At 40.2% G+C, this 13,549-nt stretch overlaps 1 protein-coding gene across 1 annotated transcript; it reads right to left on the reverse strand.

Moving 5' to 3' along the window:
• Positions 1-270: 270 nt before the first annotated feature.
• LOC130839565 (non-histone chromosomal protein HMG-14-like) lies at positions 271-696 on the reverse strand. The gene has a single exon (XM_057713813.1). The coding sequence runs from the start codon at positions 694-696 to the stop codon at positions 367-369; it is 330 nt and encodes a 109-aa protein (XP_057569796.1). The 3' UTR covers positions 271-366.
• Positions 697-13,549: the final 12,853 nt, after the last annotated feature.

A 13,549-nucleotide genomic window follows, 5' to 3' on the forward strand; every position in this document is an offset into this window, starting at 1 on the left:
GTGTTCAAGACATTAAATGCACAACTGACTCCAAACTGCCATTTAGTATGCTTTGTATTATAGGATATAAAAGCTACCCCCCATCTATGGAATGTTAAGCTGACACCCAAGACAATCAAAGCCTCCCATATTCAATATCCCACTATCTTCTGGTTGTACCAAAAAATAAACAACCAGCAAATGATTTCACCTCTTAAAAAAAAGCATTTACACTTAAAAAATGGGATGAGGTAGGATTCCCTCCTTATTTTTAAAAATGTTTCTAGAGCTACTAAAAAACTTGCATTTACAAAATAGTTGATAAAAATATTCCTCTGGATTGTGCAAGAAGGGAGACTGTGACCACTGAGGACCAGGTGTGTGATATTAATCCGACCTGGCTTCTTTCTCTCCTGCTTCATCAGAGGCTGGGCTCTCCTCGTTTTTAGTTTCTCCGTTTTCTGCAGGTAAGTCTTCTTTAGCCTTTTGGTTAGTCACTTCGGCATGTTTTCCCTTTGCTCCCCTTTTCCCTTTTGTTTGTACTTTTTTGTCTGAAGATTTATCCTTTCCTGCCGCCTTTTTTGGCTTCATCTCCACTTTTGCAGGAGCCGGTTTAGCTGAAAACCACACTGATCTCCTCTTGGGCTCCTCCTTCATTGACCCCTCAGTGGAGCTGACCTTCCTCTTGGGAATCGTGGTGGTGGGGGGGGGGCACATGCCGGGTGACTGCAGGCCATGGCACACCGAGAGCCTTCACAGAGCTGGGCTGCCTGGCCGCTGCCACTCCTCCAGCTGCCTGAGCTCAATAATCACTTTAAATGTAAATGGATTAAATGCTCCAACCAAAAGACACAGACTGGCTGAATGGATACAAAAACAAGACCCTTCTATATGCTGCCTACAAGAAACCCACTTCAGACCAAGGGATACATATAGGCTGAAAGTAAAGGGATGGGAAAAGATATTCCATGCAAATGGAAGTCAAAAGAAAGCTGAAGTAGCAATATTCATATCAGACAAATTAAACCTTAAAGTAAAGACTATTAAAAGAGACAAGGAAGGACACTACATAATGATCAAGGGATCCATTCCAGAAGAACATATCACAATGGTAAATATCTATGCTCCCAACATAGGAGTACCTCAATACATAAGGCAAATGCTAACAGCTATAAAAGGGGACATTAACAGTAACACAATAATAGTGGGAGACTTGAACACCCCACTGACATCAATGGACAGATCATCCAAACAGAAAATAAATAAATACACACAAGCTTTAAATGACACATTAGACCATCTCAACTTAATTGATATTTATAGGACATTCCATCCAAAAACGACAGAATACACTTTCTTCTCAAGTGCACATGGAACATCTTGGGTCACAAATCAAACCTCAGCAAATTCAAGAAAATTGAAATCATATCAAGCAGTTTCTCAGACCACAACGCAATGACACTAGATATCAACTACAGGGAAAAACTGCAAAAAATACAAACACAAGGAGGCTAAACAATTCACTATTAAACAACCAAGAAATCATCAAAGAAATCATAGATGAAATCAAAAAATATCTAGAAACAAATGACAATGAAAACACAACAACCCAAAACCTATGGGATGAAGCAAAAGCAGTTCTAAGAGGGAAGTTTATAGCAATACAGTCCTACCTTAAGAAACAAGAAAATTATCCAATAAATAACCTAACCTTACACCTAAAACAACTAGAGAAAGAAGAACAAAGAAACCCCAAAGTGAGCAGAAAGAAAGAAATCATAAAGATCAGAGCAGAAATAAATGAAAAAGAAAGGAAGGAAGCAATAGCAAAAATTAATAAAACTAAAAGCTGGTTCTTTGAGAAGATTAACAAAATTGATAAACCATTAGCCAGACTCATCAAGAAAAAAAGGGAGAAGATGCAAATCAACAGAATTAGAAATGAAAAAGGAGAAGCAACAACGGACACCTCAGAAATACAAAACATCATGAGAGACTACTACAAGCAACTATATGCCAATAAATTGGATAACCTGGAAGAAATGGATAAATTCTTCGAAAAATACAATCTTCCAAGACTGAACCAGGAAGAAATAGAAACCATGAACAGACAAATCACAAGTACGGAAATTGAAGCAGTGATTAAAAATCTCCCAACACACAAAAGCCCAGGACCAGATGTATTCATGGGCGAATTCTATCAAACATTTAGAGAAGAGCTAACACCTATCCTCCTCAAACTCTTCCAAAATATTGCAGAAGGCAGAATACTCCCAAACTCATTCTATGAGGCCACCATCACCCTGATACCAAAACCAGGCAAAGATGTCACAAAAAAAGAAAACTACAGAGCAATATCACTGATGAATATAGATGCAAAAATCTTCAACAAAATACAAGCTAACAGAATCCAACAGCACATTAAAAAGATCATACACCATGATCAAGTGGGGCTTATTCCTGGAATGCAAGGATTCTTCAATATACACAAATCAATCAATGTAATACATCATATCAACAAACTGAAGGATAAAAACCATTTGATAATCTCAATAGATGCAGAAAAAGCTTTTGACAAAGTTCAACATCCATTTATGATAAAAGCTCTCCAGAAAATGGGCATGGAAGGTAATTACCCCAACATAATAAAAGCCATATATGAGAAACCAAAAGCCAACATCGTTCTCAATGGGAAAAAATTGAAAGAATTCCCTCTAAGATCAGGAACAAGACAAGGGTGTCCACTCTCACCACTATTATTCAACATAGTTTTGGAAGTTTTAGCCACAGCAATCAGAGAAGAAAAAGAAATAAAAGGAATCCAAACTGGAGAAGAAGAAGTAAAATAGTCACTCTTTGCAGATGACATGATATTATATATAGAAAACCCTAAAGACTCTACCAGAAAACTGCTAGCACTCATTGATGAGTTTAGTAAAGTAGCAGGATACAAAATTAATGCACAGATATCTCTTGCATTCCTATACACTAACAACGGAAGAGCAGAAAGAGAAATTAAGGAAACTCCCCATTCACCATAGCAACAAAAAGAATAAAATACCTAGGAATAAACCTGCCTAAGGAGGCAAAAGATCTGTATGCAGAAAACTTTAAGACACTGATGAAAGAAATCAAAGATGACACAAACAGATGGAGGGACATACCAGGTTCCTGGACTGGAAGAATCAACATAGTGAAAATGATTGTACTACCCAAAGCAATTTACAGATTCAATGCAATTCCGATCAAATTACCAATGGCATTTTTCACAGAACTAGAGCAAGAAATCTTACGATTTGTATGGAAACGCAAAAGATCCTGAATAGCCAATGCAATCTTGAGAAGGAAAAATGGAGTTGGTGGAATCAGGCTTCCTGACTCAAACTATACTACAAGGCCATAGTGATCAAGACAGTATGGTACTGGCACAAAAATAGAAAGGAAGATCAATGGAATAGAATAGAGAACTCAGAAGTAGGCCCAAACACATATGGGCACCTTATCTTTGACAAAGGAGGCATGAATATACAATGGAAAAAAGACATCCTCTTCAATAAGTGGTGCTGGGAAAATTGGACAGCTACATGTAAAAGAATGAAATTAGAACATTTCCTAACACCATACACAAAAATAAACTCCAAATGGATTAAAGACCTACATGTAAGGCCAGACACTATAAAACTCCTAGAGGAAAACATAGGCAAAACACTCTATGACATACAACAAAGCAAGATCCTTTTGGACCCACCTCCTAGAATCAGGGAAATAAAATCAAGAATAAACAAATGGGACCTCATGAAACTTAAAAGCTTTTGCACAGTGAAAGAAACCATAAACAAGACAAGAAGGCAACCCTCAGAGTGGAAAAAAAATAGTTGCCTATGAAACAACGGACAAAGCATTAACCTCCAAAATATACAAGCAGCTCATGCAGCTTAATACCAAAAAAGCAAATAACCCAATCCACAAATGGGCAGAAGACCTAAATAGACATTTCTCCAAAGAAGACATACAAATGGCCAACAAACACATGAAAAGATGCTCAACATCACTCATCATCAGAGAAATGCAAGTCAAAGCTACAATGAGGTATCACCTCACACCAATCAGAATGGCCATCATCACAAAATCTGGAAACAACAAATGTTGGGGAGGGTGTGGAGAAAAGGGAACTCTCCTGCACTGTTGGTGGGAATGTACGTTGGTACAGCCACTATGGAAAACAATTTGGAGGTTCCTTAAAAAACTACAAATAGAACTACCACATGATCCAGTAATCCCACTCCTGGGCATATACCCAAAGAAAACCATAATCCCAAAAGAAACATGTACCATAATATTTATTTCAACACTATTTACAATAGCCAGAACATGGAAGCAACCTAAACGCCCGTCAACAAATGAATGGATAAAGAAGATGTGGCACATATATACAATGGATTATTACTCAGCTATAAAAAGGGATGAGATGGAGCTATATGTCATGAGGTGGATAGACCTACAGTCTGTCATACAGAGTGAAGTAAGTCAGAAAGAGAAAGACAAATATTGTACGCTAACTCACATATACGGAATCTAAAAATGGTACTGATGAACTCAGTGACAAGAATAAGGACGCAGATGCAGAGAATGGACTGGAGAACTCGAGGTTTGGGAGGGGGTGGGGGGTCAAAGGAAAGCTGAGACAAAGCGAGAGAGTAGCACAGACATATATACACTACCAGCTGTAAAATAGATAGCCAGTGGGATGTTGTTGTGTAACAAAGGGAGTTCAACTCGAGGATGGAAGATGCCTTAGAGGACTTGGATGGGGAGGATGAGGGGGACTCGAGGGAGGGTGTGGAGGGAGTTGAGGGAGGGAGGGAATATGGGGATACGTGTATGAAAACAGATGATTGAACTTGGTGTACCCCCAAAAAAATAATAAATAAAAAAAAATCATACACCATGATCAAGTGCAGTTTATCCCTTGGATGCAAGGATTCTTCAACATACACCAGTCAATCATTGTGATACATCATATCAACAAATTGAAGGATAAAAACCATGTGATAATCTCAGTAGATGCAGAAAAAGCTTTTGACAAATTCAACATCCATTTATGATAAAAACTCTCTAGAACATGGTCACAGAAGGAAATTACCTCAACAAAATAAAAGCCACATATGAGAAACCAAAACCAACATCTTTCTAAATGGTGAAAAAATGAAAGCATTCCCTCTAAGAACAAGAACAAGACAAGGGTGTCCACTCTCACCATTATTATTCAACATAGTTTTGAAAGTAGTAGCCACAGCAATCAGAGAAGAAAATGAAATAAAAGGAATCCAAATTGGAAAAGAAGAAGTAAAATTGTCACTCTCTGCAGATGACATGGTATTATACGTAGAAACCTTAAAGACTCTACCAGAAAACTGCTAGCATTAATGAATGAATTTAATAAAGTAGCAGGATGTAAAATTAATGCACAGAAATCTCTTTCATTCCTATTCACTGACAATGAAAGAGCAGAAAGAGAAATTAAGGAAACCCTCCCATTTACCATAGCAACAAAAAGAATAAAATACCTAGGAATAAACCTGCCTAAGGAGGCAAAACACCTGTATGCAGAAAACTTTAAGACACTGATGAAAGAAATCAAAGACAACGCAAACAGATGGAGGGACATACCAGGTTCCTGGATTGGAAGAATCAACATTGTGAAAATGACTATCCTACACCAAGCAGCTTACAGATTCAGTTCAATCCCTATCAAATTTCCAATGGCATTTTTCACAGAACTAGAACAAAAAATCTTACGATTTGTATGGAAATGCAAAAGACCCTGAATAGCCAGAGCAATTTTGAGAATGAAAAACGGAGTTGGTGGAATTAGCCTTCCTGACTTCAAACTATATGACAAGGCCACAGAGATCAAGACAGTATGGTACTGGCACAAAAATTGAAAGGAAGATCAATGGAACAGAATAGAGAACCCAGAGGTAAACCCAAGCACATATGGGCACATTACCTTTGACAAAGGAAGCAAGAATATACAATGGAAAAAAGACAGCCTCTTCAATAAGTAGTGCTGGGAAAATTGGACAGCAGCATGTAAAAGAATGAAATTAGAACATTTCCTAACACCATACACAAAAATAAACTCCAAATGGATTAAAAACCTACATGTAAGGCGAGACACTATAGGACTCCTAGAGGAAAACATAGGCAGAACACTTTATGACATACATCAGAGCAAGATCCTTTTTGACTCACCTCCTAGAATCATGGAAATAAAATCAAGAATAAACAAATGGGACCTCATGAAACTTAAAAGCTTTTGCACAGTGAAGGAAACCACAAACAAGACAAGAAGACAACCCTCAGAATGGGAGAAAATACCTGCCAATGAAGCAACTGACAAAGGATTAATCTCTAAAATATATAAGCCACTGATGCAGCTTAATACCAAAAAGCAAATAACCCAATCCACAAATGGGCAGAAGCCCTAAATAGACATTTCTCCAAAGAAGACATACAGATGGCCAACGAACACATGAAAAGATGCTCAACATCACTCATCATCAGAGAAATGCAAGTCAAAGCCAAAATGAGGTATCACCTCACACCGATCAGAATGGCCATCATCACAAAATCTGGAAACAACAAATGTTGGGGAGGGTGTGGAGAAAAGGGAACTCTCCTGCACTGTTGGTGGGAATGTAAGTTGGTACAGCCACTATGGAAAACAGTTTGGAAGTTCCTTAATAAACTACAAGTAGAACTACCATATGATCCAGTAATCCCACTACTGGGCATATACCCAGAAAAACCTATAATCCAAAAAGAAATATGTACCATAATGTTCATTGAAACACTATTTACAATAGCCAGGACATGGACGCAAACTAAAATGTCTATCAACAGATGAATGGATAAAGAAGATGTGGTACATATATACAATGGAATGTTACTCAGCCATAAAAAGGAATGAAACTGAGCTATATGTAATGAGGTGCATAGACCTAGAGACTGTCATACAGAGCAAAGTAAGCCAGAAAGAGGAAAACAAATACCGTATGCTAACTTATACATGTGAAATCTAAAAAAATGGTACTGATGAACCCAGTGACAGGTTAAGAATAAAGATGCAGATGCAGAAATTGGACTGGAGGACACAGGGTTGGGGCAGGGGGGTGAAGGGGAAGCAGTGAAGAATTGAGAGAGTAGCATAGACATATATACACTACCAAGTGTGGAATGGATAGCTACATGGAAGTTGCTGTATAACAAAGGGAGATCAACTTGATGATGGGTGATGCCTTAGATGGCCATGACAGGTAGTGTGGGAGGTAGTTGCAGGAGGGAGGGGATATGGAGATATATGTATGGATACAGCTGATTCACTTTGGTGTACCTCAAAAGCTGGTACAAGATTGTAAAGCAATTGTATTCTAATAAAGAGCCTAAATAAATAAATAAATGTATGTTTGTTGAATTGATCTATACTGATGCTTAACAATTTAGCCTCCAATTTGTTTCTTAAAAATGTATGGGAAATTTCACCTGAAACAGTGCACTATATTAACCTAAATATATAAAATTAAGTAATATTCGGGTGCATCTTAATGTGCCACCATTAACCAGAAAAGAGAACTGTACAGTTCATTGTGCTTTCTTTTTTGCTTTGGCTGCTAGAAAACTCAGTTGAAAAGTTGGTGCTCAAGGACAGAAGTAAATATCCTTAACCTAGGATTCTGGCATCCCTATGACTCCTCTCCCCCTTTAGTGATTCAGACTTTTGTTTTTGTTACAATTTTAGACCAATTTTAAGTATTCTTTATTGAAACCTGCCTGAAATACTTTTGAAAATATGTGTGAAAGGGAGTATATTTTTGAAAGTATGTATAAATCATAAGTCAGTACTAGGATTTGTTTATAAGCTTACTCATGAGGCATGAACATGAGGCATTCTAGGATCATAGCCGCACAGATGTTTGGCAAGGGGAAGAGACAAGATGCAAAGGCCTGGAACTAAAAGAAGTGACTCAGTATTAGACCTGGCCCCTGAAGGAGAAACCATCAGTGCAAAGCCACAATTCAGCAGGACGTGGTGGTCTCAAAGATCCAGAAGGGGATCAGAGCCCCTGTTTAAAAGACCCAGAATCAGAAAGCAGCCCCAGGTTGTAACATTAGAGATGAACATGGAACCAACGCAGAAACAGCTGTAAAGTGTGAGCAATAGTGCAGAGCATAGGGAAGGCTGTGCTTCTAAATGCCATAGGCCCCAGACCCACAGCATATCCTGCCTGACCATCACCAGGCTCAGAGCCACTCACAAGCCAATGCAGTGTTAGGTGGAGATTACATAACCTAAAGATTTAACTCTTCACTGCTTATGGGAAAATGTAACAAGAAAAGACGTGAAATGGTGATTTCCTGTTTTGACCAAGGTCCTGAGAGAATGCAAGATATGATATGTCAGCTTTGATGGGGGGCAGTGGGCAGGAAACCTCCAGAGAAGAGCCCAGGAGCCAGAGAAGATATCTGAATAGGCAGAAAACCACACGGAGCACAGAACACCCGTCAGCAGAAGGTAGAGGCGTGCCAAACGGCACCTTACCAGGTGAGTCAACTCTGGTAACAAAGAAAACGTGTAAGATGAGAAAGGGAACACCACTTCCTCCCTGCCCATTACAACCAATGCACTTTCCCTTTGCATCTTTTTCCTCCCCAATTTACAGGTGAGGAAACTAAAACTCAGAGTGCTATGTACCCAAGTCATCCCACTATCACATGGCAGAGCCAGAATTCAAATCCAAGTCCCTTTGACACACAAGCTGGTGCTCTTACCACACACAGGGCTTTCATTAAATAAGAGGTGACGAGCACCAGAACTACTGGTGCTCAGGAAGACTGCACTCGGCCCCGGTTGGGGGTAGGCCAGCCCTCTTCTGCTCCAGGACTTCAAGAAGAAAGCACATTTTCCAGGGGGAAGGGAGGATGCGTGTGATTACCTAGAGGCTGTATTCAAAGCCTGGATAGAGTAATTACAGTCCCCACAGGTGCCCGCCCCTGCTTCAGTTCATGGAGCAGATTAGGCTTACCAGTGTCTCAGGCAAAGGGCTCAGCTACAGAGCCCAAAGGTCAAAGATGCTGTTCATCCTCACCTGGCAGCTCTGCCCGGCCTGCAGCCGATTGCTCCAATTTGGATAATTAGTCTGTTAAGTGCACAGGATCCCTCAGGCCTGCCCAGCTTGACAGTTCTTCAACTTCCAAACTTTGCTATCTACTTCCCTTTCAGGGGCTGATTCATCTTTTCAAGTTATATTGATGGCATTTCGGGGTCCTCTGGACTCTCATGCATGTTGAGAGTTTTCTCAAGTGGGGTTTAACTGGGAAAGCCTTAGACGTAAATCAGATGCACTTCACATGTATTTATTTTTTGATGTCTTTCTTGCACAAGTAACTGTACAGGCATTGTAGCAGACCCAGAATTCCCCAAAGAAAAGACAAAAATGTACATCATTAATTATGATGCCAAACTTGCTTAAGAAATCTCTAGAAGTTATGGTAAATTTAAAAAAATAAAAAAGCAATCCAGTAGGGCCTCAAACCCTCATCCTATATAACCTCTGAGATCGTTTTGTCTAGCAGGTTCTGGGTAGATAGCATCCCTTCCTGGCCACTGAAATCTTCTGCCTTGTGCTATGGGTCCCCCTCTCTGTTCTGCTTATGGTGATACCCATACCAGGAAATCCTCTGACTGCCCAAGTTGTTGATGCAACACTCTTATGTTCCCACAGAGATGCAAGGCGGGGAGCCTTCCCTCCACAAGGATTAAGATGACTGTTTCCAAGAAAGGGACTTCATTGTGGCCTCATTCTTCACTAAGGAATCCAAGACAAGTTTCCATTTTCCACTGGGTTGGAAGATATTAGAATCAATTTGTGTCTCAAGACAGGAAGGGACTCACCTTCAAGGGGAAATTCTAACCTATGCCAAGAATTTCCCCAGAGGTGGTGCAATTTGGTTTTGGTTTTCTAAGATTCAACCATTAATTTCACATTCCTGAGGTCCAGGAAATCCCCAGGTAAATACTCCTCCTGGCCACATGCTCCAATAGAGCCAAAATCCCCAGTGGAGCAAATGGATCAGGCTTCTCCCTCAAAACCACACTGCAGTGATGCACATACATAAATATATTTATAATTCCTTATCAAGGATCACATATAAAAAAACCTAGAAGCCTTTCAAAAAGAAAAGAGTGAGAGGCAACTTCCACATCAACCTAAGAATGAGACAATACTCAAGCCAGAAGTCAGGAAGACTCGCAGCAAGTTGTTATGAGATGTGTCACCACATGTGGTTCAGAAGTCTGGTTGTGAGTGGCGAGAAGGTGCTAGAGGTGCACTTTTACATGCTGCTGACTGTGTGAATGGGGCAGGCCCTGCCACCTAAAGGGTCAGTGCAGAGTCAGACAGGTGTGGCCAGGGAGGGACAGGGGCCCCCAGTGGCCATAGATGTTATGGTTAAGGGTTCCTTGCTCCACATTGAGGTGAATTAAGAGCCACTTCCTGTTCATGACTGTACTTGCACAGAGCTTTGTTTCAGAACCACCCTGAGAGAGAGAGGTGCTAAGAGAGGGTTGGGGCAGCGGCACTTCTGATGAATTGGCTGCCCCTGGAGTTCACCTTGATTGATGCTAATTGAATTCTAATTGAAACCATCTATCCAGGCCCCAAGTGCACCTGAAAGAAACTTCAATATCCGGAAGCCACACCCCAGAGAGTTTGTAAGCATCTCTTTCATTGCACAATTCTAACAAGTACATTATTTGTCTATTAAACCTTGATGTACCTTTGGAGACTCTGTGGATTGTGTGCTAAAGACAAAAAGAGTGCAGCATCTATTTTGGGCTGCCCTAGAAAGCTGGGTTTTGACCTGACAAGACTATTACAGTTCATTTAGTATCATTGCTATGCACCATGCTAATTAAAACTTGGGGGCTCTTAAAATCACTGGATTATGCAGTGTTTCCTCCCAAGCCTTTCTGTGTTGTGGTCCAATTCCTTATGAAATTTGTATTCAGTGAGTAAAGTGGGGACAGGAAGAGCATGGACAGTCGAGGGGAATAGTTAGAGGTAAATAGGAATCTTGCATTGCATCATACGGTAAACAGGCTATTCAAATAGACTTTGTTCATTAATTCCAGAAACATTTACTGAGCCCCTACTATATGCAAGGTGCTAATTATTCCAGAACCTAGAATACAGCCTCTCAAAAGTACATATTTTAGTAGAAGAAGTCAAAAATCAAGTAAAAAATGAGTAAATGAAATACTCTCAGCTGCTAAGTGCAATCAAGAAAACACAGAGTAATAAGGTAAATAATAGATTAACAAAAAAGGGGGGGTTAATAAGGATTGGTAGAAAAGGACCCTCAAAGGAGGTAACATTTGGGTTAAGAGCTGAAGGATGGCAGATGGATCTGTGAAAAGCTCTGAGAGAAGAGTATATCAGAGGAGACTTTGCAATATGTATAAACTAAGGTGGGAGAGAACTTGGCATGTTTGAGGGTCAGAGAGAAAGCCACCATGGATAAATAAGGACAAAATAGAGACAGGTAAGACTAGTGAGGTAGGCAGGAGCCATACCCTATAGGGCCTTGTAGGTTGTGGAACAGTTTGGAAAGTGGTGTGCGCGTGTGTGCACGCTCACGCATGTGCACTCAAGCACATGAACACATTCTAACCAAGTCTCTCACTGCCTTTCAGACCACAAATTAAAAATTTATCCATCCAGAAAATCTTCCCTGACTTCTCTTTCCACCCCAGTTTCTCATTATACATCCCCTACCTTATTTGGTAAAGGGAGGAGAGGGCGCTACTACTTACCCGGCAGGAGAGAACAGTGCTTGGCTCTTAGGCGCTCACTATCACTTACAGTGTTAGTGTTGTCTCCGTCGTTATCATTGCTCTAGTGTTTCTCACTATTACCGTTATTAGTACAGCATCGATTGCCGAAGACTTTCTCAGACATGGTTTTATTCATCTTGCGTCCCTTCACCCTAAGATATATGGACCACAACAAAAAGAAAAACAATGCAGATAACACTCATTTATACCCAAGTAACCAAATTCTTTCCTATAGCCTGCAATCTTGTAAAGCTGATTCATGTTGCAAGGGTACAACGAATTCCATTCACATCACAGCTTTCCATTTTCCCCAGCTCTTTGCTCAAAATCACACATTATGAATTGCCTTTTATGTTATCTCTCTATTCCAGTAAACCTTTCCCCTAATCCTTTCACCTTGTCCAGATCCCATACTCTGGGGCTGCCTGCAGCGGCCTGCCAACAACTGGATGGGCTGCTCTTTGTAAAGCTATTGATCCCTATAAACTACTTTAGTAGTGGCCATTATTACTCTGTTTCTAATCACCACTTTAATTAAAGTTTTATCATCCACATTAAAGAGGGTATATGACTTTTAATAGGCTAAATGGTTTTCCCTCAGCCGTGAAGCAGTCCCATGAAATCAGCCAGCAAACTCCTGTTTTCAAGGACTTTCTGAAGCTCGTTTCCCTTCAGGATGCAGGTGTATCTGTTTATGAGTGAGAACAGGGGCAAGATGCAAGGGCGGGGTCCCCTCTAAGACAGCCCCCTGTCTCCCTGACTCAGGAACAACCAGATAGGATGTGCCAAACTCAGTTGTCACAACAGCAGAACTATCTATTCACATTACTAGAGGCACACACCTAACTTGAATGGTCTGTAAATTCAAAAGGGGATATTGATTGAGACTTCAAACTCTCCTTTACGTCCACATTTCTTATAATACCCATTCTAGCAAAACCTTCTCTCCTCACAGGAGTTACCCACTCATTCAAAGGCCAAAATAAGAAATGGAAGCAATTGCTTCTCATACCAAATCTAGATGCAAGTAGCATCATTTGCTGATGAACCTGCCCCACATTAAACTGAGTTTTTGGTGGAGAGGGACACGTCCTGGCTGATTTTGTATCTGCAACACTAAATGAAGTACCTAGAACACAAGGGGTCCTCAAAGGGCACAAAGTGAAGTTTCTGACTATCCAAGAGACCAAGTCTGCAATGAAGAATCAGCAGACATATAGCCCTGCAGGGCCTCTTTCTTTTTTATTTCTCCAAGAGTCTGAAGTAGGAGAGTTTATTAAAAGCAGCATTATTCACAACAGCCAAAAGGTGGAAGCAACTCAAAGGTTCATCAAAGGATAAGCGGATAAACATAACGTGGTATGTACATACAATGGAATATTGTTCAGCCTTATAAATGAAGGAGATTCTGATGTGCTACAACATGGATGAACATTGAAGATGCTGCACTAAGTAAACTGAGCCAGGCACAAAAGGGCAAACACCATATAATTCCACTTATTTTGAGAAGCCTAGAGTAGTCAACTTCATTGAGACAGGAAGTAGAATGGGGACCTAGTGTTTAATGAGTACAAGGTTTTAGCTGGGAAAGATGAAAAAGTTCTGGAGATGGATGGAGATGATAGTTGCACAATAATGTTAATTGTACTTAATGGCACTGGAACTGTGCACTTA

Source organism: Hippopotamus amphibius, chromosome 17, assembly GCF_030028045.1.
Source record: "Hippopotamus amphibius kiboko isolate mHipAmp2 chromosome 17, mHipAmp2.hap2, whole genome shotgun sequence".
NCBI classification, from domain to species: Eukaryota; Metazoa; Chordata; class Mammalia; order Artiodactyla; family Hippopotamidae; genus Hippopotamus; species Hippopotamus amphibius.

Coding starts and splice junctions, on each gene's coding strand:
- LOC130839565 (XM_057713813.1), bottom strand. CDS start 696: ATGTGCCCCCCCCCCACCACCACGATTCCCAAGAGGAAGGTCAGCTCC.